General features: G+C 31.6%; 1 protein-coding gene across 5 annotated transcripts in view; it reads left to right on the top strand.

Annotated features, from left to right (window-relative positions):
• Nucleotides 1-1,572: 1,572 nt before the first annotated feature.
• The window catches only part of LOC132714131 (uncharacterized), a 42,982-nt gene continuing 20,520 nt past the window's right edge, over nt 1,573-24,034 (top strand). The window contains exons 1-3 of one of the 5 annotated variants that reach the window (XM_060696901.1): nt 1,573-2,185; nt 6,691-6,767; nt 12,376-12,472. In XM_060696901.1, the coding sequence (XP_060552884.1) occupies nt 12,385-12,472 (88 nt within the window). In that variant the 5' untranslated portion in view covers nt 1,573-2,185; nt 6,691-6,767; nt 12,376-12,384. Of the gene's footprint in view, nt 2,186-6,406; nt 6,768-12,375; nt 12,473-24,034 lie in introns of those variants that run through there. The other 4 variants (XM_060696900.1, XM_060696903.1, XM_060696899.1 and 1 more) reach the window with 4 other exon arrangements.

Here is a 24,034-nt window from a genome sequence, read left to right as displayed (position 1 = left end):
CTCCTTCTACAATAATTTGTATATCATTCAGGCCCTGCATAACTTATTGGACTATGCATGTCAAAGAAAATATTTTGAAAGTGATCATTCCAACACATTTTCATAAAATGACAGATGATAAAATAACCCTAATATTAAAATGTTAACAAGGCGCGTGTCTCTTTATATAAGTTATTTTTGTAAAACGTCCGTTACAATACAAGAAATGTTTTTATAGACTTTACTTGTCAGTCTTAAAATAGCACGCAGGTAATATAATCATTTCATAATTTAACAGTGGAATTCCAGTTTTTCAAAAATAGTATATTCTTCATGCTGCAGAACTTTTATTTAACTTAAATTTCATAGTGTCGTCTAATTTAAATTATATATATAATAATGTTTTCCAGCCAAAAATGTAATCATTGTATTCATAATATAAAGGATTATTAATGCAGTTCATTCCTATCAAGTGAAAGAAAATAATGTTTTAGTTACTTTTTTTTAGAAAATATAAAGTTTAAAAGAGTCAGCAATTTATAACGGACATTTTTCTTAGAGTTAAAAGGATATAAACAAGTTACTATGTAATCATTTGTCTCTGTGTGCCCCACATTTATAATCTATGTAATAAACTAAATGATTGTATCCTCACATTTAGAAACACCTGACCTCGCCTAATTTTTTTAACGTTGGCATTGTTTTGCTAACCTAGATATTTTACAATTCAGAGTGCAAACCACACCTCTAACTCCTCCCTAATATAATGCATTATTGAAATTTGTTAGACTGGTTAGACGACAGATTAAGTAAATTTTATTTAGTTAGTACACATTAACCAAAGTTAGACTTAGCAGAAATTTGAAAAATACTACAATGTGATTGGACAAAAATAATGTTGATCATTAAAGTGATTACGATTGTCAGACATAGTTTCATCCATAATTTTACCGATCTGAGGAAGCCAAATACTGCGTTATCTATATCGTCTCATTATGGTTCACATTTCTGCCTAGTAGTTTCATATTCCTTTAATCAGTTCGAAAGATACAAAGCGGACTCATTCAGTATAATATATCTAACGTGACACTTTTAGTATTAAAATCAACATATTGTGTTGAAAGTTTGATTTGTTGATACATATGTGTATATGTGCAATAACTATTGATAATTGTCGAATCCCCTTACGATTTCCGTTCAATTTGCCTGCCAAGTAAAAAGTCCTTATTTTATTTATTGTTCGGCTTAGTTCTTCATATTTCAAGAAAGAACCTAGACATAATTGTAATTATACTTTAAATGCACTCGTTGGAAACTAAATTTAAAATATGTTATTTTACAGAAAAAGCATTAAATTCTATATTTCAATTCCTTAACTTAATTTTGTTTTACGTGTCTTGAATTAAAAGACATAACATTTATATATTGGTATTTAAAAACCGATTCTTTTTTATCTTATTATTGAAACACACTGTGATAATTTCCTTTGTAAATAACGTCAAGTGGTACGCTTATATGCGAGGTTTACTATTTACTACCCGGTTAAAATGCACATGCCCAGTTTCAGTTGTGTAAGTGTCTTATGACATGTCGGATATCTTCATGAGAATTTACATAAATTTTAGGAATTAATTCATGTAATTCAGAAAGATTTTTTGTTTGAATGTTTATAAAAAATGTAAAAATGGTTACATGTAAATACAGGAAACATTCTAATTACTAAAATTACTGTGCTTGTTCCATTTGGAATGCAGGTTTCCAAAGAAACATGATTATTGAACATTTATCAGTGTTTTGAAATATTTCTATGGTTCATGGGTTTACATTTAAACCATGGGATTAAGCAACGAACTTTCAAAGTCATGAAATGGATCACTGTCGTTTTCTATAATTTTTCCAATATCTATTTTTAGAATTCTAAATTAAGCAACTCTTATTGACGATTATATACGCAGACTGACGAAAAGGGCCGAAAAGTTGCGATTATTAGGTTTTTATCTCCTTTTTGTCGGGTTGAATAACTTTACATGTTTTGTTCTTTTAAAAAGTATTTATATGAGTTTGATTGTTAAATGTAACAAGATGTGGTAAAATAACTATACTCACGGGTCACAACGTTTCCATTATAGTACAGTTAAACTCATCCAAGAATGAAACCAAAAGCAAGTACGTCAACATGGATACAGTTTGTAAATGATTTTTAAAGGTAAGTGCTTTAAATTTTTAAAATAGTTATTGCCCAAACTTAGAATAAAATAGTAAGTGCTTTCTAATTTCATAACTGTATAGTTAAGATTTAATGAATTTAACCGACTTTGTTTTCAATCGTTTTTCAGAAATTCTGATTTTAATGCTTAAGTTACTGAAATCAATGTTAAAAAAATTATGACCAGTTTAAACAGGTTATCTAAACTTAGACGACGCGAACCGGGTAAATTATTAAAAACTTTTTGCATTTTTCAATGTTAAGTGTGACGTATAAAGATTTCAGTTAGATATAAAACAATTACAGACGAATATTCAAAATGAACTCAAGCTTACTACATCGAATTGTTATATTTATATTGAGTCTTATAAACACAACGAGCTTTTGTAAAACGTCCGTTACAATACAAGAAATGTTTTTATAGACTTTACTTGTCAGTCTTAAAAATTGCACGCAGGTAAAATAATCATTTCATAATTTAACACTAAGTGGAATTCCAGTTTTTTTCAAAAATAGTATATTCTTCATGCTGCAGAACTTTTATTTAACTTAAATTTCATAGTGTAGTCTAATTTAAATTATATACAAAAATAATTGTGCTATAAATCTATAAAAAAAAGTTTATAAAAAACCTTGAATATTACTCTAGCTAATTTTAGTAACAAAACAAGGAAATTTCGTTGGAAAATCCAAATCTAAAAAAAGAATATGGAAATTCCAAAAAAATTGGGTTCCTGTCTAAAACTGTTGTTGAAGTATGTATAGGTTAGTGTTTAATAATATGTATTAACAAAAATAATTGGTCAAGCCTGCCGCAGGCAGGCGACCAATTATTTTTGTTAATACATATTATTAAACATTAACCTATTTAATGATCAACATTATTTTTTCAACCAAAAACAAGGCATTTCACTAAATCACCGATAGCTCCGCCCTTTTGCTCTACAAGATGTCTACACCTTGTCAAGTTTCTAACATATCACATTTAGATATGCTAAATAAATGGCCCGATCAATAAATAATCAGGCACATTTTTTACTGAAATGTCACAGAATTTATACCTTTATCTACAGTAAAACAGTTCATTTTTGTATTTTTATGTGTATCAATTTAGGTTTACAGGTGGACGGGTCCATTAACAATCAGTTTTCCAGCCGAAAAATGTAATCAATGTATTCTTAATATCAATGATTGTTAATGCAGTTCATTCCTATCAAGTGAAAAAAAATATGTTTTGGAAAATATAAAGTTTAAAACAGTCAGCAATTTATAACAGACATTTTACTTAGAATTAAAAGGATATAAAAAAGTTACTATGTAATCATTTGTCTCTGCGTGCCCAACATGTATTATCTATGTAATAAATCAATTGATTGCATCCTCACATTTAGAAACACCTGACCTCGACTAATTTTTTTTATGTTGGCATTGTTTTGCTAACCTTGACATTTTACAAATCAGAGTGTAAACCATACCTCTAACTCCTCCCTAATATAATGCATTATTGAAATTTGTTAGACTGCGGTTAGACGACAGATTAAGTGAATTTTATTTGGCTAGTACACATTAACCAAAGTTAGACTAAGTAGAAATTTGAAAAATACTACAATGTGATTGGACAAAAAATAATGTTGATCATTATTAGGGAGGAGTTAGAGGTGTTGTTTGCACTCTGAATTATAAGATATATAGGTTAGCAAAACAATGCCAACGTTAAAAAATTAGGCTTTCTTAATGTGAGGATACAATCAATTGATTTATTACATAGATAATACATGTGGGGCACGTAGGGACAAATGATTACATAGTAATTTTTTTATACCCTTTTAACTCTAAGAAAAATGTCTGTTATAAATTGCTGACTGTTTTAACTTTATATTTTCTAGAAAAAGTAACCAAAAAAATTTTTCTTTCACTTGATAGAAATGAACTGCATTAACAATCCTTGATATTAAGGATACAATGATTACATTTTTTGGCTGGAAAACCCATTGAAAATGGACCCCCTCCACCTTTAAACCAAAATTGACACATAGTAAAAAAATGAACTGTTTTTCAAAAGAGCAAATCAAAAGGGATTGTAAATGTTAGTGAATAACTTGAATTTAAAACAAATTATCTCTAATGTATTTTGCTCACATTTTCCATTTATTTTAAAGGATGTACACATTTCATTAACTCCATTTTTTACCTAATTGCATTGTTTTCCTTCCTCGTTGTTTTTGTTTCAGATATTTATAGAAACACGATAGTCTTACTGTAGATAAAGGTATAAATTCTGTGACATTTCAGTAAAAAATGTGCCTGATTATATGTAAAAGGGCCATTTATTTAGCTTATCTGAATGTGACATGTTAGAAACTTGACAAGGTGTAGACATCTTATAGAGGGAAAGGGCGGAGCTATCGGTGATTTAGAGAAATACCTTGTTTTTGGTTGAAAAAATAATGTTGATCATTAAATAGGTGAATTTTTAATAATACGCATTAACAAAAATAATTGGTCGCCTAACCTATACATTCTTTATAATATCTTGATTTATTATTAAGTTATTAATAGAGTCCATGAATATATTGATCAACCCTCGAACATTGTAAATGGAAAATGTGAGAAAAATACATTAGAGATTATAAATTGATACAAATTCGTTATAAGCTTCAAGTTATTCACCAATATTTAAAATCCCTATTGATTTGCTCATTTGAAAAACAGTTCAATATTAGGTTTACAGGTGGAAGGGGTCCATTTTCAATGAGTTTTCCAGCCAAAAATGTAATCATTGTATTCATAATATAAAGGATTGTTAATGCAGTTCATTCCTATCAATTGAAAGAAAATAATGTTTTGGTTACTTTTTTTGGAAAATACATGTATAAAGTTTAAAAGAGTCAGCAATTTATAACAGACATTTTTCTAAGAGTTAAACGGATATAAAAAAGTTACTATGTAATCATTTGTCTCTGTGTGCCCCACATTTATTATCTATGTAATAAACTAAATGATTGTATCCTCACATTTAGAAACACCTGACCTCGCCTAATTTTTTTAACGTTGGCATTGTTTTGCTAACCTAGATATTTTACAATTTTACACCTCTAACTCCTCCCTAATATAATGCATTATTGAAATTTGTTAGACTGGTTAGACAACAGATTAAGTAAATTTTATTTAGTTAGTACACATTAACCAAAGTTAGACTTAGCAGAAATTTGAAAAACACTACAATGTGATTGGACAAAAATAATGTTGATCATTAAAGTGATTACGATTGTCAGACATAGTTTCAATCATAATTTTACCGATCTGAGGAAGCCAAATACTGCGTTATCTATATTGTCTCATTATGGTTAACATTACTGCCTAGTAGTTTCATATTCCTTTAATCAGTTCGAATGATACAAAGCGGACTCATTCAGTATGATATATCTAACGTGACACTTTAGTATTAAAATCAACATAGTGTGTTGATAGTTTGATTTGTTGATACATACATGTATGTGTATATGTGCAATAACTATTGATAATTGTCGAATCTCCTTACCATTTCCGTTCAATTTATCTGCCAAGTAAAAAAGTTCTTAATTTATTTATTGTTCGGCTTAGTTCTTCATTTTTCAAGAAAGAACCTCGACATAATTGTAATTATACTTTAAATGCACTCGTTGCAATAATTTCAAGTCCTTAACTTAATTTTGTTTTACGTGTCTTGAATTAAAAGAGATAACATTTATATTTTGGTATTTAAAACCCGATTCCTTTTATTTAGTTTATGGTATCTTATTATTGAAACACACGAGTAACGCTTTGTGTAAATAACGTCACGTGGTACGCTTATATGCGAGGTTTACTATTTACTTCCCGGTTAAAATGCACATGCCCAGTACTAGTTGTGTAAGTGTCTTATGACATTTCGGAGATCTTCATGAGAATTTAAATAAATGTTAGGAATTAATTCACAAAGGTTTTTTGTTTGAATGTTTATAAAAAATGTAAAAACGGTTACATGTAAATCCGGAGACATTCGCATTACTAAAATTACTGTTTTTGTTCCATTTCGGTCGCAGGTTTCCAAAGACACATGATTATTGAACATTTATCGGTGTTTTTAAACAAAAATTTCTATGGTTCAAGGGTTTACATTTTAAACATGGGATAAAGCAACGAACTTACAAATTGAAGATTTCAAAGTCATGAAATGTATCACTTTCGTTTTCTATCATTTTTCCAATATCTATTTTTGGAATTCTCAATTAAGCGCTTAAGTCACTCTTATTGACGATTAAATACGCAGACTGACGGAAAGGGCCGAAAAGTTGCGATTATTAGGTTTTTCAACAAAGCTTAATCTCCTGCAACATTTTTAATGATTGTCGGGTTGAATAACTTTACATGTTTTGTTCTTTTAAAAAGTATTAACATGAGTTTGATTGTTAAATGTAACAAGATGTGGTAAAATAACTATACTCACGGGTCACAACGTTTCCAGCTTAACGTCTTATTTACAGTACAGTTAAACTCATCCAAGAATGTAACCAAAAGCAAGTACGTCAACATGAATACAGTTTGTAAATGATTTTTAAAGGTAAGAGCTTTAAACTTTTAAAATAGTTTTTGCCCAAACTTAAAATGAAATAATAAGTGGTTTCTAGGTTCAGAACTGTATGATTAAGATTAAATGAATTTAACCGACTTTGTTTTCAATCGTTTTTCAGAAATTCTAATTTTGATGCTTAAGTAACTGTGATCAATGTTAAAATAAAAGCACAGAAGGCGCTGAATTTGTTTGGGTCTCAGAATGTCAGAGACAAAGATATATCTGCTCTGAGAAAGGTGAAGGTTTTGAGATTATAAACCAATTTGTTTGCAAAGTGTCACCAAATTCTGTTTCCTGTGTTAAAACTATAATAAATTGGCTATGAAACTAATTGCAACACTAATATTCAATTCAATGTATAAAGAAACAAAAAAAAAACAAAAAAAAAACAACAACATGGGTAGCCTGAACTGGAATTTGAACTCCGGACCTCTCGCTCCTAAAGCGAGCGTGTATACCCCTCGACCACAGGGAGTTTAAAGATAGCAGCCAGAATAATACCAGATTATTCTTAATAAGAGTTTGTAACCCTTATTAATTTCGATATATTTTGTTCACGGTAAACCTGTTGTTTAACACTGAAGTAAATAATCATGGAGCTGAATATAAGCATGTATATCTATAAGAATAACACAATATTAGAAATCTTCGACCAATCGGGAAATATTTTTCGTTACAAAAATTAATGCGCCTGTCATTTGACAATCTTTACGCAGTGATCTCCTCTTAATTTTTTCCGGCGTTAATGTACATATGAAGGGAAGTAACTGCTTCGAGGAGTTTGGACTTCTTTCGGCATTTGCAAATAAGAACATCAGGGTCTGACATTTCGCTACCATTATTTGTTTCGTCAGACGACCCAAACAAATAAAAATTATGACCAGTTTAAACAGGTTACCTAAACTTAGACGACGCAAACGGGGTAAATCATTAAAAACTTTTTGCATTTTTCAATGTTCTGTGTGACGTATAAAGATTGCAGTTACATATACACAATAACAGACGAATATTTAAAATGAATGCAAACTTACTACATCGAATTGTTATATTAATATTGAGAGTTATAAACAAAACGAACTAGGGCTTTGATATTTAGCATAAAACATCTTGTAATTGTTGTCTACCAATAAGTCCTAGGGTCAAAATCCTGGGGGGTCATTGATTTTCCTTATATGTATATAATAAAAACTTTTAAAAGTATTTTTTTTAAAAGCCCAAATTGCTAGAGGTTAGATATAAAACATGAAACATTTTCTAGTGACTATCTACAACGTTTGTTCAAATAAAAGCCGTTGGGTCAAAATTGGCCCCTCCCTGGGTGGTCATTGATTTTCTTATATGTATATAGTAAAAACTTGAAAAATTCAAAAAAGCTAGCGCCTAGATATTAGGCATGAAACATTTTATAGTGAGTGTCGACAACGTTTGTTCAAATAAAGCCGTTGGGTCAAAATTAGACCCGGCCTTGGGGTCATTGATTTTCCTTTTATGTATATAGAAAAACTTAAAAACTATTCTTTTAGAAAACCCAAATAGCTAGAGCTTATATATTAAGCATGAAACATTGTCTAGTGAGTGTCTTCCACTTTTGTTCAAATAAAAGCCAGGTGGGTCATTGATTTTCCTTATATGTATAAAAAAATCTTCTTTTAAAAACCCCAAATACTTCGAGCTGAGATATTCAGCATGGAACATCTTCTAGTGAATTTCTATCAGTTTGTTCAAATAAAAGCCCTGGGGTCATTAGTTTATTTTAAACATATTTTATTTCTCAGAATATATATACATGTTACAATTAACAATATACACAGAGTTATTCAAATATTCTTAAATATTCTTGTGTCCACTCCGGGGTTTCGTTTGGTACATTCTAGGTGCCCTACTTGGGTGTGTCGGTGGGGAGGGGGTGGGGCTGCGTCATGTGAACGTTGCCTTTGCCTTGTTGATCTTTATTCTTTTCTTTGTATTCCAATTACTTACTAAAGAAAAGAATAAATAAATAATTACATACTTAATAATCTGAGACGAATAAAATATAAAACAAAAATCATTAGTTTATATTAGAAAAATGAAAACACAGAATCTGATATGTATTTAAATGCTCTAAGAAACATAGTATATGATCTATCGATTACATTTAGAATAATTGTATTATTGGTTCGAATTAATATTTATATTAATACATGTTTAAACAGTATTTGAGAAGAACACAGAAAGATGAAAAGGTAGTGAAGAAGGGGAAAAATATGAATATTGAGGTGTCTCAAGTATAGAAATATAATGATTAAGTGTTTGGGTGTGAAATGTATCTTTTTGTCCCTTGGTGGATGTGTGTGCGTGTGAAAACATAACGTCATTAGCTTGGTCAGAAAGGTCTGGGTTGCCATAAAATAGAACATTTAAATCAATGTCAACATTATTCAAATTGCGAAATAACTTCTGTCGAGCTGTAACAAATTGTGTACACTCGAAGAAGAAATAAAAATTAATTTTCTTTTTGGGCACAAAGACATAAAGGTGATGCAGCTATGTTTTTCAAAAACAAATGGTAGTCTAAAGAACTACACTTTGTTCGAAGTCTAGTATGAAGAACTTGAAGTTTTCTTTCACCAGAAAAATAATAGTTAGGCGTGTGTTATTTGTTTTTCTAAAAATTGTGTTTGAATGATGAAAGAGTTGGAAGTTGCGGACATCGTGTGGAAGATTATTCCATTCCCTTATTGCAGTCGAAAAAAATGAGTTAAAATAAAGTGTTGTTCTGGCATATATACCTGGTATGTTGTCAATATTTCTTAGGTTGTACCTATCATAAGTTGTTGTTGGGAGAATTGAGAAAAGATAAACTGGAGCTAGTCCGTTTTGAATTTTAAAAAGGAGGATCATTCTATGAATATATCGTCTTTCTTCGAGATATCCCCAGTTTATTTCATTTGAAAGATTTATGAGTGAAACAAGTCTTGTACATCCGGAAGCGATACGAGAAAATTCGTTTTGGATTTTGTTTAATTCCTCTAATTCACAATTTGCAGCATTTCCCCATAAAACATCAGCATATTCAAGTAATCAACGAATGAAAGAAGTGTAAATTGTCTCTAATGATTTTCTATTTAGACGAAATTTAAGTTTTCTCATAATATTTACCATATTTCATGCTTTATTTGTTATAATTATAATCTATGTGTGAGTGCCATGTGCAGTTATTTGAAATTAAAATTCCAAGATGTTTGTGGTAAGAAACTTCAGTAATAGTCTGATTATTCATTTGTAGCTCTGGATGTTGATTTGGATATCTCTTTCTAGAGACTAACAAAGATTCAGATTTATAATGATTAAATGAAACAAGCCATGTATCTGTCCATAATGAAATTCTGTCTATATCCGACTGTAAATGTGGTAGCAGCTGTTGAGGCTTTTCAACCACAAGATAAAGACTAGTGACATCAGCGTATAAATAAATACAAGGTCGTATATCTTTAACAATATCGTTAATAAAACTCTGGAAACAAAGTGATCCCTCGGAAGCATTATTCACAACAAAATTACATACGAATTGCAGACTCGGTTTGATCGAGTCTGTACATGAGGGATAATGAATAAGTGCAACATCCCTTACGCCCCCTAAATACGAGAAAGAGAAGAGGACCAAGAATTTAGCCTTGGGGAACACCAGCTGAAAGATAACCAATCGACGATTTAGAGTAAGAAAGGACAACACGTTGTTGTCTATCGCTTAAATATTCGAAAAACCAAGTAAAAATCTTTCCAGAAATTCCAGCTTGTTTCAATTTAATGAGAAAACCCTTATGCCAAACCTTGTCGAAAGCTTAACTTATGTCAAAGAACATAACCCGTACTTTTAGCCCGTAATCAAGGGCTTTGCAAAGTGTATCGTATATAGACATTAATTGATTGACTGTTGAATCGCCTGGTGTAAATCCTGAATAAACTGGAGTAAGGAAATTGTTCTCCTGCAAATGGTTAAAGAGATGTTTAAATATAAGTCGTTCAAATACTTTCTCCATGGTGAAATAGGACGAACGTTACTGGGTAAGGATAGATCGCCGTTTTTGAAAATTACAGTTCTTCCCAAGAATAAGGCATGATACAACTTTGGATAATTTACAGAAGGGAACAGAAAGTTTTTGAGGAGCTTCTTTAAAAATAATATTACTGATTCCATCAGGCCCAGACGTTTTGTCGATTTAAAGTGATCTGATTGTGTTTCGTCTGGAGTAAGAACCAAGTCAGATAGTATATTGTCATTCAATGGAGGACCAAGATCAGAGACAACTTTGTCTGAGTTATCGACTTGTGTTTGCTGTAGGAAGTATTCATTTAGGAGATTTGCTTTCTCTTCGTTTGAAAATGTAATTTGATTATGTTGCTCTAAAGTTGGGGGTATTATTTGACTGGTTGAAGATGAAATAAATGTTTTTAAAGTTGTCCACCAATCCTTAGAGAATGATTGTTTTTTAAGTTTATATGCCATATTACAATAGAAATTGGATATTGTTTCTCTGATTAGTAATTTCTAAATTGTCTGAATTTTTTCGCAAATGAGTTGTTGTTTGTTTTAGTTTATCTTTTTTTATATAATCGTTTTCTTATTCGTATATGACTTCGGATAGTGCGTGTCATCCATGAGACATCTGAAGGGCGAACATATGATATATCATATATATAACGTATATCATCTTATTAGGAATACAATCTATGGCAATATCTAATAATTTATCTGTCATTTTGTAAATATATATGTTTATGTCAGTATCAAAGCAATTGTTCAAGTTAGTAGCCTGTATATCATTTCTTATTTTTTCAAAATCACCGCACTTATATTCCCAATAAAACCTTGGGAATGATTTTTGATTACATTTTTTTTAATTTCAAAAAACAGTAAATAGGAATGTGATATCGCGAATCTTGGTCTAAGAAATGTTCACCAACAAAAGAATGGAATATGTTCTTTTTGTTGATGACAACTATCAAGTTTTTTTTTTGACTCAGAATTTTCAGTAAAATGTGGTGAATTTTTTCTATTTGATATATTGTTTAAGGCATTATAGTTAAAATCTCATGTTATAATTATATATGTTATATTAGTATCTACAGCAAGAGCAACTGAGTCTTCAACAAGACCGTTGTAAATTGTATACAAGTTGGGTGCTCGATAAAAAACTCCAAAAGAAGAATATTTTTATTGTTTTCGAGAATAAGTTCAAACGAGATACTTTCAAGAAAGTTAAGTTCAAGATCACGTCTTCTGATGTAATGTAAATTATTTTTGATATATACTATAACTCCTCCATAAGTATGTGAAAGCGAGATCTTCGGTAGGTATATTCGGACCAAGCTTCTGAGGTGGCCAGTATATCAAAGTCATGAAGTTCTTAAATTAAGTCAAGTTTATTACGAATGCTTTTGACGTTTAAGTGGACGAACGAAAGGTGGTGTTGAATATTATTAAAATCGGACTGAGATTGGTCTGAGCGTGTTGAAATCAATGATCATTTGCTCTTCATAAAATATACTAAGTTAAACATACTACAGACCTTTTAAAAGTAGTCTTTTCTAAATTTAAACACTATTTTTGCAGACTGAAAAGATGTCCACAAACACGTCGTTTAGTGAAGTTGACACAGGGATGAGTCAACCAAGAGGAAGATGTATCCAAAGGACTTTGACATCTAGATGTAAGCTTTCATTATTGATTACATGTTATTGTCCTTATCTTCTTATCCTTTAAATGTTAATTAATATATGTATAAAAGAATGTTTATCCATTTCGGCGATGTGATAACAGAATTAGGTGTATAGTGTCGTATAAGTGTCGTATAAGTATCAGATGGTCAAATCATATCTGTGTTTGGTCCCACACAATAATATTAACCATTCAATCGGGTTTTATTTAAAAATTCTCATGTTTTTCGTGGGTTTTCGTTATGTTATAGGGTCAGGTACATATACTTGTTAAGTTAACACAGAAAATAGAAACAGAACTTCACGAGATTATATTGATAACAAAGCAAAAGCTAAACTTTTGTAATAGTTAATAGTTACTGAACGAAAAACAGGACTGCGTAGTATTTAAAGACCAAAGTGGCGATTTGAAGAACGGGACAGAGTAGCGATCGAGGTTTTTTAAGGCTACATGAGTCTGTAAATACTGTGCAGATCTACTCCGAGTACGGTAACTATCAACCTACATGCTCTTTTGTTTCACTATTCAAGCATCAGTTTTAAAAACAGTATTTATTAATATTACTAAAACAAAACATATTATTTTTTTATTTAAGTACTTTATCGTGTTCAATAATCTAGAAATAAAGTGATCCCTCGGAAGTATTAATCACCACAAAATAACATGAAAACTGCAGACTCGGTTTGATTGAGTCTGTACATGAGGGATAATGAATAAGTGCAACATCCCTCATGCCCCTCTAGCATCGGCATGAGCGGTACTCAATTCTCAACACTTAATAGTGTAAAATATATAAACCCTTCCAAAGATACCAATCGCTATTTTTGTGTAATTTATTATTGCACACATCAGGTGTTCTTGGAAAATTCATATAATACCCTCGGTTGAGCAAAAATGAGTAAGAGGAAAATCATTTTCTATTGGCCCAATGTAGTATTCTATTGTATAGTGTTTGTGCGAAGGTTTCATGTCCCACTCCTTTCACCCTTATGTTTGAGTGTGTCGGGGGCCGCGTCCTGTGAACGTTGCCTTTGCCTTGTTGTTTTTTATTCTTGTTTTTTTTTTCGTTCTACAGTCATTTGTAGTATTGGGAATTTAGCTTTGGACAATTGACCAGGCATAATCAGCTTAATTTTACTGTGTCCTTACTTGTTCTTGTAATGTCAGAGGAAAACTTGGACAATTCACTACGTAGTCTTGATTTCTTAGCAGAATTGTTTCCAGAATCAAGTAAAGCTTGTTTTGGATTAACTTTGTTCCCAGAGGCAAAATTTTCAAACCTTAAGAGATAAAATACAAGGCAAATCAAGATCTTTATCTTCAGAAGTTAATAAATGAAAATCAATTAAAAGAATTAACGTGCAAATTTGAAAGACACACACACTACAGTACGAACCAAATAGCAGCATTGACAAAAATTTAAGTAGGCTAAGTGGGCAAATAAAAAAAGGTCCGTATAATATCAGTATAGTTGTGAACTGTGAGAAGAGGTTATCAACTTAATACAAGATCGGAACAAACATATAAAAATAGCAGACACAAGTACTGCAGGCTAGGGCACAGTCAGAAATTATGTGAGCAATCAAGTTTCTTCACTTCAAGTACGTTATGACCTTTGGCTTTATGGTTCATCTTTAAGGTTTGCTTCCGGCAGATTCGAAAGAGGGAGTCTTTTTCGCCACTGTCTTAGAGGACCACGTTTCTACAATGTTTCCGAGAACTATGGCTCGGCCGCTACAGGACAATGTTGCGCTTGTGGGGAATTCGGACACTTCCTCAGAAACTGTCCTTTCTTAGCCAAATCATCGGAAACCCGACATCAGTCAAAAAAATTTAAATTGGGGTAAAAGTAAAATATACTTGATTTTATTTTTAATCCAGGCTTCCCCAAAATACGAAGAGGTCAAAATGATATTTATTTTTTAGAGGTAGACTGAGAAAGATATTTAATTTTGGCGCGAAATAGGTGCATCTGATTTTATTTTTGATGTATTGAAGTTTAGTTACAAAATTCCATTTTATTCAACACCTACAACACCTACAATTACATTTTGTAAAAAACAATTATAGATCTGCTTTGTCTGAACGAGAATTTGTTTCATCTGCAATTAAAGATTTGTTAGATATATCTCTTATTGTACGCATTTATAGTCCTCCACGAGTTGTTAATCCATTAACTGTATCCATTCAAAATAATGGTAAAGAGAGATTGATATTAAGTCATCGTATAAACAATGGACAACACAACAGTCGGTAAAATTTGAAGATTTAAGGATAGCTTTATCGTATTTGCAAAGATGATTTATATGATAAAATTTGATATTACTGCTGCTTATCATTTTATTGCAATTTTTGAACCGCACTAATTGGGTTGGTGATGATGGTCAAGTGAGTTTTTATATGTTTTTTTGTTTAACCGTTTGGCTTATCGAATGCGTGTTACATGTTTACTCTTTAATTGCAAAATGGAAAAGTGAGGAAAAATGAATTAGTATTAACATTTTTATACGATGGTTTCGGTTGTGCGTGTGATTATGAGACAACACTGTTGCTTAGTCATGAGATAATTAAGGATCTGTTATTATCAGAATTTATTCCAAATGCAAATAAATGTGTTTGGCGCCCAACACATACTATACAAATTTTAGAGGCCATTTTGAATTGTCGAGATGTAATTATCATGGTTTCTGATGAAAGAATAGATAGGGCTATGTTAACTGCTTCTCAGGTATTGCATGATTTGAAAGTACACAACCGTGTGCTAGTAAGGAAAGTAGCAAGCTATTTTAGAAGGTCATGTCCTCTCTTTGACTATTGTAATATGTCACAGATAATGGCCTGTTGTTTTAGTATTGACATTTTACAGTCTCAATCATAGAATTCTTACATTTGTCTTTCTTAGGAAAGTATTGCGCAAATCATGTTTTACATTGAAAAGTTAGATAATGATATTTCCCGGAACATTTTCCAGTCTCAGATCTGATCAAGAGTAGTTTCCAGTGACGCCTCGTCACTATGATTTGCTGGTTATGAAGTAAATACTATAAACGGTGTTTCAAATAATCAATGGTCACCAGAAGAAAGTCAGAAATCCTCTATTTGGAGGGAAATTTATGCATTGTACTCTGTACTTCTGTAACGTTAAGACATTTACTTTTTTGTTTTGAATGAAGATTATCATTTACTGAAATAATTTAACTGTTACTTAACTATTACGTTATTTGTTTATATTGCGCGATATATCTTAGTTTAGGTACTTTAGAATATACGTTTGGTATACGTATTTTCAATAAACGTCAATAAACGTTTGATATCATATTATGTAATTAACGTCTGAGCGATAATGATTATTTTGAGCAGCAAATGAAAATAAAGACATGCTTAAGGTATTAGGACCCTAATGGGCACTATCAGAAACTAAAAAATTGACATCATAGGTCAGATGTATACCTTAAAGTACACCTGTATGCAATATCTAAACAAAGTTTACCGTACGGAAATCAAGTTATGGCCACTTTTCTGAACTTCATGCTAGGATGTTATGAGGGTCCTTTTTTAGAAATGCGGAACCTTTAAATAATCTGCAATAACATTCTAATGAAAAATGTTTTCCATTAATTTTGGTAAGAAACAAATGGTACCATTCAGCTAACAATCCACATAAGCAAAATTATGGTTTCTACTTAAAATTTAGAAAAATCTGTATAAAAATGTTACCCCTACCCCCACCCATTTTTACCACATGTGTGACCATTTTTCTACTTAGAAAGCCTAATTTAAAAAATTCTTAAAATTTACCCAAATGAGTGCCTGTTTTCAAAGTTTCCCTAAATTTTTAAAAAGGTATATTGGTTGATCTTGTAAAATATGAAATACTTTTACCGTCTAGTTTTGATTTTATTACACTTTGAAAATATCAGGTACCATATTTATTACTAGATTTAGCATAATTTAGCCAATAAATACCTATATAAATTAAAAAATCTAAATTAAACAATTTTTTCTTTCCAAATGGGACATGAGAGATACATAAAAAATGTTAAAAGAAAAAAGGAAAGAAAAAAAAGTTGACCCTTCTGGGGATTGAACCCGCGGCCCCTCATTTTCAATGTAGTTAACAGTAGTTCTAGCCTATTTGAATACTCTTTAAAGCGGAGGTAATGCATTAGGGTGCTAATACCTTAAGTGATAATCTCAACAGGTATTAATAAGGCGACCGGAGTCAAAATTAGGCAGTCTGTAGAAGTATTCATCGAGATTAGAGTATGCTATGTAATTGAAGCCTTACTTCATACAAGTCATATATTTCGCCAACCTAATAGAAACCTAGCTTAGGTAAGACGAATAATTGGCCAAAAGTATTTATATCCAATTGAAGCCTAGCTTCACGGATTTAGAGTCACTATATCAAAGTTATGAAATTGCATTTGAGTCCGGGTAACATGGTAACATATAAGTATTAAAAATCCAGAGGTAGAGTTTACACGAATAGGCTTTGTATAGATAAAATATAGTTGGAACTTGTTGTAAATCCCTACCAGCAGGTAATATTTCTTTTATGTATCTTAACAGAAGCCTCGCTTCATAGTTGGAGAGGTAGTTTCTGGACTATAGGAAATTATCTGGTTGCAGCTTGATATCTATAGTGTTGAATTATGTCGTATTGTTAAATCTTTAACATATTTAATATATTTTGACTTTTGAGAATTTAATAGTGTGTTTAATTGTATCAGTTCAAACTGATTCTTTATGATATATGATAATTTCATAATCATTTCTATCTAATCAAACGCCAGGAAGCCCAAAGAAAAAATATTATATATTTGTTTAATATAATTGCTCTGTACACATTACACTTCGACCAATAACGCATGTGCTAATGAATCAGCGAGTAAAATGGTTTTCAGATAATCAGGGTGTTGTTTCAATAGTCACTAAAGTTTCATGAACAACCAATGACAAGATATTTTATTAGACATTTTAAAATTATGTGTATTTTACTTTATTTCGCTTGAAAAAAATTGGATACCTTGTTCCCTTAATGAGAAAAGCAGATTATCTGTCTAAAAACGTTGCCAATGATGATTGGGGTAAATCACTAGAAATCTTTGCTTTGATTGAAAAACAAATTAGAAAAATGAGTATTTACTGGTTCGCTTCAGAACATAATCATAAATTGCCGAGATTTTATGTTTTTTAAGTTTTAGCATCTTAGTTCTCTAGGTGTAAATACTTAAAAACAGTTATTTGAGCTGGAGAATTGTGATTGTTTATTCCTCCTTTTTATCCTTTTTACAGGGTTTTGAAGATATCTTAGATCATGCAGATTGAATATTAATTGTCCCGCTACGGAAATCAGCACCGTTTTGGCCCTACAGAGGCTAAATATTACACAAAATGGTAGAATGGCTAATACGATATTTTTGGAAATATCGATGTTGAATGCTTTGAGTGTTATATGTTAGGGGAAGTAAATCTGATTTAATTAGACATATGGTAAAATGGAGTAACTTCCCTTGTTTTTTGACGTTGCTATATGCTTTCACTTCACGGTACAGATTGCATAATATTTTGCTCAAGTGATATGCTATAAGTTGCTGACAAGAGTAGTATTAAATATTATATTCGCTAGAATTGAATTTTCATTGACCTGTCTATGGTGGCTGATATATGCCATTCGTGTTTTCGCCCCGCGACCAAATCAAGCGAGAATTATCAAGTTAAAATGGCGGGGGCGCGGATCGAAAACATGCATATTACCGAGGTCGCGGGGCGAAGTGAAAGAGATTAAAGAAATAAAACGGCGTGGCCCGGAGCAAAACTCGCTAATTAGGGCCCCGCTAATGAACGTATTTTTATCCGGTGCACCCGCCAGTTTTACTTGTTAATTATCAATCTTTCGCCTGGCGGGGTCGCGGGAAAAAAACACGCTAATTAGCAGGGACGCGCGGCGAAGTTTTATAAAAATCGCCCCGCGCCCCCACTTTTTAGCGTGTTTTCGTACTGCGACCCCGCCGTTTTAATTCTTAAATCTCGCTCCGCGCCCCCGCTGTGCCAAGTTTTATTTATTAAACTTCGACCCATGCCCTCGTTAATTAGCGTGTTTTCGCTCCGCGCCCACGCCATTTTAACTTGTTGATTCTCGACTTTTCGTCTGGGAGGGGGGGGGGTGCTGTCGACTTGATTCGAGAAGCACAAATTCTAAACAATGGTTTTGATGCCCTCTCAGACATTGATTAAGTAGGATATATAAACCTGTTTTAACAATATTGAATAGGAGAAAACTAAATAACGTTTATGTGTTCCTATATATATATATGTACTATCTAGAAAATACCTAACCTGACCAAGTTAAAGATGGAAATCTAAAGTGAAGAATGTTTGATTTAAGTGGGTTAACATTCTTAGGATTTGTAATGCACCAGTTATGAAGAACATTTAACATACTTTAAAGATCATTTTCACTTTCTGCTATAAGTAACATTACATCGGCATATAACAGAATTGGTACGTTTTCACCGTCAATATCAACCCCACTGCCTGTGGCTTTAATGTTAAAGGCCAGATCATTAATATACAGGTTAAATAGTAAAGGTGAATCCTTACCCTGTTAAATTCCGGTGTTCACATAAAACAAATCAGTTTAACAGAGTAGAGTACATAATGATAAATTGACTTTATAGCATTTATCAGTTGATTGTGAAAACCAAGTTTATACAATGCAATGTATAAAACTCTCTATTTATTGAGTCAAATGCCTTTTAAAAGTCTATAAAGGCACAGAAAATTGACAGACGTTGTTTTTTCCAGTATCAATAATACTGGTTAAAGATTGAACGTGATCTACCGTACTCCGACCTGGTCTAAGCCCATTCTGACCCTCAGATTTTTTTTTTCAAAACACCATGCATTTAGTCTTTTATTTATTAATGTACATTATATTTTTTATATAACTGGTGTTTTTGCTATACCCCGATAAGACTGCTTCTTTTGGGTCACTAATAGTTGACTTAGGAATTAGTTTAATAAAAGTTTTGTTCCATATCTGTGGCAAAAATTAAGAACATATGTTTAAGAGACATGGTCGTTGGGTCATTGAAAGGGCGTTTAGCCGTTTTTCTCTCTTTAAGACTATAAAAAAATCTAATATTAATAGAATGTCATTGTTTTGATTTGGTACATTGTTGATATTTGCCAGTTTTTAGTTTCCCTTTCTTTCAATTTATTCTGGTCGTCGAAATGTCCTTACATATAATACATTAATTAATACATAATTATATAGTGTTACACTGTCTGTTGTTCATTGTAAGGATATGGTTTGTGTTAAGAGGAAATATGATTTTCCTCTGTTGAGAGGAAAGGGAATACGAGGAAAATTATTTTTCATTGGCCGAATATAGTATCCTATTGTTTACATTTTGCACGAAGGTTTCGTACTTAAGCTATTTGTAGTATAAGGGCATTCAGATTTAGACGATTGGTGAGTAATTATCAGGTTAAAAAAATAAAAATTGGCAAGAAAAGTGTTTAGCATTACTGTTTAAATTTTAACAACCTAGATGTGATATATTTTGTATGATGATTTTATTCTCTGAATCTCTATGAATGTGTTAAAATGAATATATATGTTTTGATACATTTATCATAGTGACCATGCATTGTTACATGTTATGATTGAATATATGAATGTATTACATACAACACACTGATCGTCAAAGCGCTCTTTAATATAATACATTATTAAATAGTGTTACAGTGTATGTTGTTTATTGAAAGGACATAGTATGAGTTAAGAGGAATCATGTTTTCATGGGGATTCACAGGTAACAGTACTTGTTGAGTTGAGTCAGATAAACAGAACTTGCCGAGATAATGTTTCAAGTCATTGACATAAAGAGGGCAAAGATAAGATCATTATTTGTAATATGAATATATAATATGATAATAATATATATAAAAATATTGAGGCTGACATGTGTTCACATGCGTACCTAATCCAAAAAAGTTTCTAATTCTTTAAATGGAATACTTCATTTATAATCAATTGCATGATAAACAAATGGTCAGGCTAATTTTAGATCTTTTCTTTTTTGAAGAAAAAAATAGAACTTATGTTACAGTCATGTTGGCAGTTGCCTTCCGCAAACTTGAAACATTTTAATTTTAAGTTCTTGGTGTATTGTCTTCATACTTGATTTGACTTCATAGTATAGCATAACATTCTTTACATATATTCTCAAAACATATTATCAATTGATATAATCTTTACCAGACAAAATCAACCAATTGCAACGAAGTATATCTTACCAAATAGATATAACTCAACAACCAAAACAACTAATTACAACCAATAAACTCTGATCAATTAAGATCACCACAATAACATTCAACCAACGTCAACAAATCAACAAAATGCCCCTCAAAACAACAAATTCTCTTCTCATGTAACGCCAGAACATCAGGTGATACAAGCATTGATATCGCAAATTGCGTTCCTCAAAAAGAAAAGAACTAAAACATAGCACAAAATTACAAGCTATAGCAGTGCATGTGACCTTACATCGACCTCTAACAATTTGTTCTCTCTATCTTCCTCCAAATATAACGGTAACAAGTGATGAACTTGAGAGTATTGATTGACAATTACCACCACCTTTCCTATTCTTAGGCGACTTTAATGCTCATAATCCTATGGAGGGCAGTATATCTACAAATAACAAGGGTAATATAACTGAAAAATTGATAGATAACTTCCAGTTTTGTATATTAAACAATCGGTCACCTACATATTTACATCCAGCTACAGGTACGTTTTCTTATATCGTCCTCTCGATTGTCCACTCTGCTATATACTTGGACTTCGATTGGAAAGTTTAAGATGACCAGTACGGCATGATCATTATCCATTGTTACTACCATCAAATGACTATACCAGATGAAAGACGTCAAATTTTTAAATTTAAGAAAGCAGATTGGGAAACATTTACTAGGCTCTGTTCTATTGATCTAACAAAAAATGAATTTTATTTCACTTCTGCTGATGCAGCTGAAATGTCTATTCAGCATTACATACGATTGCATGCAAAGTTATTCCATTAACAAAAAATAATAAAAGTAGCAAAATAAAAAAAAAACATGGTTTAACGATGAATGTAAAAAAACGTTCGTATACGTAAAGCTTCACTTAAAAAGTTTGAACATCGCCCTACAACAGAAAACCTTGAAAATTATAGAATAGCTAGAAGATCAATTCGTCAACCTAAACGCCACTCATGGCAAGCATATGATTCAAATATTAATTGAAAGACTCCTATTAGGGAAGTCTGGGAAATATAAGTGGTAAGTATAAGAAGAGTTCACTTAAAAACTGGTGATGGCCAATGTGACAAAACAAAAAAAAAACGGATATTGCAGAAATGTTGGCTAAAACTTTTGAAAAGAACTCTTCTTCAAACTTCTGGAACATTTCCCAACACTTGGAAAAATGTGTTAGTTATTCCTATCCCTAAACCTGGAAAAGATTCAACTGACCCTACAAACTATCGTCCAATTTCTCTATCAAGCTGTCTCTACAAAACATTCGAAAGAATGATAAATAATCGGTTAGTTTGGTATCTAGAAAATAATGGAATTATCACTAATTTTTAGTCAGGTTTTCGTTTACAGCGAAGTACAAACGATCATCTTGTACGACTTGAAACTTTTATTACAGAAGCCTTAGTAAATAAACAACACCTGGTATCAATTTTCTTTGATCTTGAGAAGGCTTACGATACTACTTGGAAATATGGTACTAGTATCCTAAAAGATCTAAAGGATGCTGGACTTAAAGGCAGACTTCCTCTTTTCATTTCTGGATTTCTAAACGTTTGGCACTTTAAAGTAAGCCTTGGTTCAACTTTTTTCTGAGAACCACCAACAAGAACAAGGTGTTTCTTAAGGAAGCATACTTTCTGTTACACTTTTTGGCCTGAAAATAAACAATATTGCTAGCGCTCTTACACCAGGCATAGATTGTTCTCTATCGATCGAAAAGTACGAGAACAATTGAAGGCAACTTCAACAAAATTTAGATAAAATTCAAAAGTGGGCAATAGAAAATGGTTTTAAATTGTCAAAGTAAAAAACTCAATGTGTTCATTTTTGTCGATTGCGGAAACAGTGCATAATGACCTTGAACTTTACATATCTGGTTCTAAAATTTCAGTTGTTGAAGAAGCTAAGATTTTAGGAATTATATTTGATAAAAAACTTTCTTTCATACCACATTTGAAAAAAAATGCCTTAAAGCTTTAAAGTTACTGAAGGTTTTATCAAGTAAAAATTTGGGATCAAATTCTTCCACATTACTGAAATTATACAAAAGTCTTATCCGATCAAAATTAGATTATGCTTCTGTAGCATATGGGTCTGCAAGAAAATCATATCTTCAAATAATAGATACCATACATCACCAGGGTTTACGTTTAGCTTTAGGTGCTTTTCGCTCTACACCTGTAGAAAGTATATATGCTGAAGCTGGGGAACCATCGCTTCATTTTCGTCGAAAAAAGCTATCACTTCAATATGCAACTAGAATTTCATCTAATAGTAAAATCCAGCTAAAAATATTTTCAAACCAAGTTATACCGAAAAATTTGTTAACAAACCAATGGAATTTAAACCATTAGGCCTTCATTTAAAAGATGATTTAGATAAACTTAAAATTAATCCAAACAGTATCCTTCAAAATGACGATGAGGATATTCCACCTTGGACTTATAATTCCCTGATAATAAATATTAACCTTTCAAATATGAAAAAGGTCATCAAATTCACCTGAACATTTCAAAGAGTAGTTTCTAGCAATTAAGGAAGAATGAGAAGATTGTATACGCATTTATACGGATGGTTCAAAAGAAGGTTGCAAAGTAGGTGCGGCTGTGTTTGAAAAGAAATTAACATCTAGTATGAGGATACCAGATAATGCATCAATTTTTACTGCTGAAGTGAAAGCTATAGTTTAAGCATTGTCATACGTAGTACAGCATACCCATGATAATTTGTGATAATTTCTGACTCGCTTTCTGTTTTAAAATCCATTAAAAATAAAAAATCTGACAATATCATGATAAGGAAACTTCTTTTACGATTTTATGATATACTTAAAACAAAATCTGTTAAATTATTTTGGATTCCAATTCATGTAGGTATACGAGGAAATGAAAAATTAGGTGCTTTAGCTAAACAATCATTAAATTTTCAAAAAACTGACTTATTTTAGACCGGCTATAAATTAACTCGTATCATCTGAATGGAAAGCAAATTCGGACAATGCCGTTTTTAAAAAAATTTCACGATATAAACCCATCTCTTGATGTGTCACCATCTCTATCTCTGTCAAACCGCCATGATCAAACAGTTCTTTTCGATGCCGAATGGGACACACTAAAATTACCCACTCTTATCCTCTCACGAATGACAATGCCCCTTCTGTGTTGCTTGTAATAAAAATTTTACTGTCAAGCATTTTTTTCTTGAATGTCATGATTTTTCACAGGCCCGTTATAGATTT

Source organism: Ruditapes philippinarum, unplaced genomic scaffold, assembly GCF_026571515.1.
Source record: "Ruditapes philippinarum isolate M1 unplaced genomic scaffold, ASM2657151v2 ctg2198_1_1_1_1, whole genome shotgun sequence".
NCBI classification, from domain to species: Eukaryota; Metazoa; Mollusca; class Bivalvia; order Venerida; family Veneridae; genus Ruditapes; species Ruditapes philippinarum.
The sequence above is the reverse complement of the archived record's forward strand: the minus strand, read 5'-3'. Positions and strand labels throughout refer to the sequence as shown.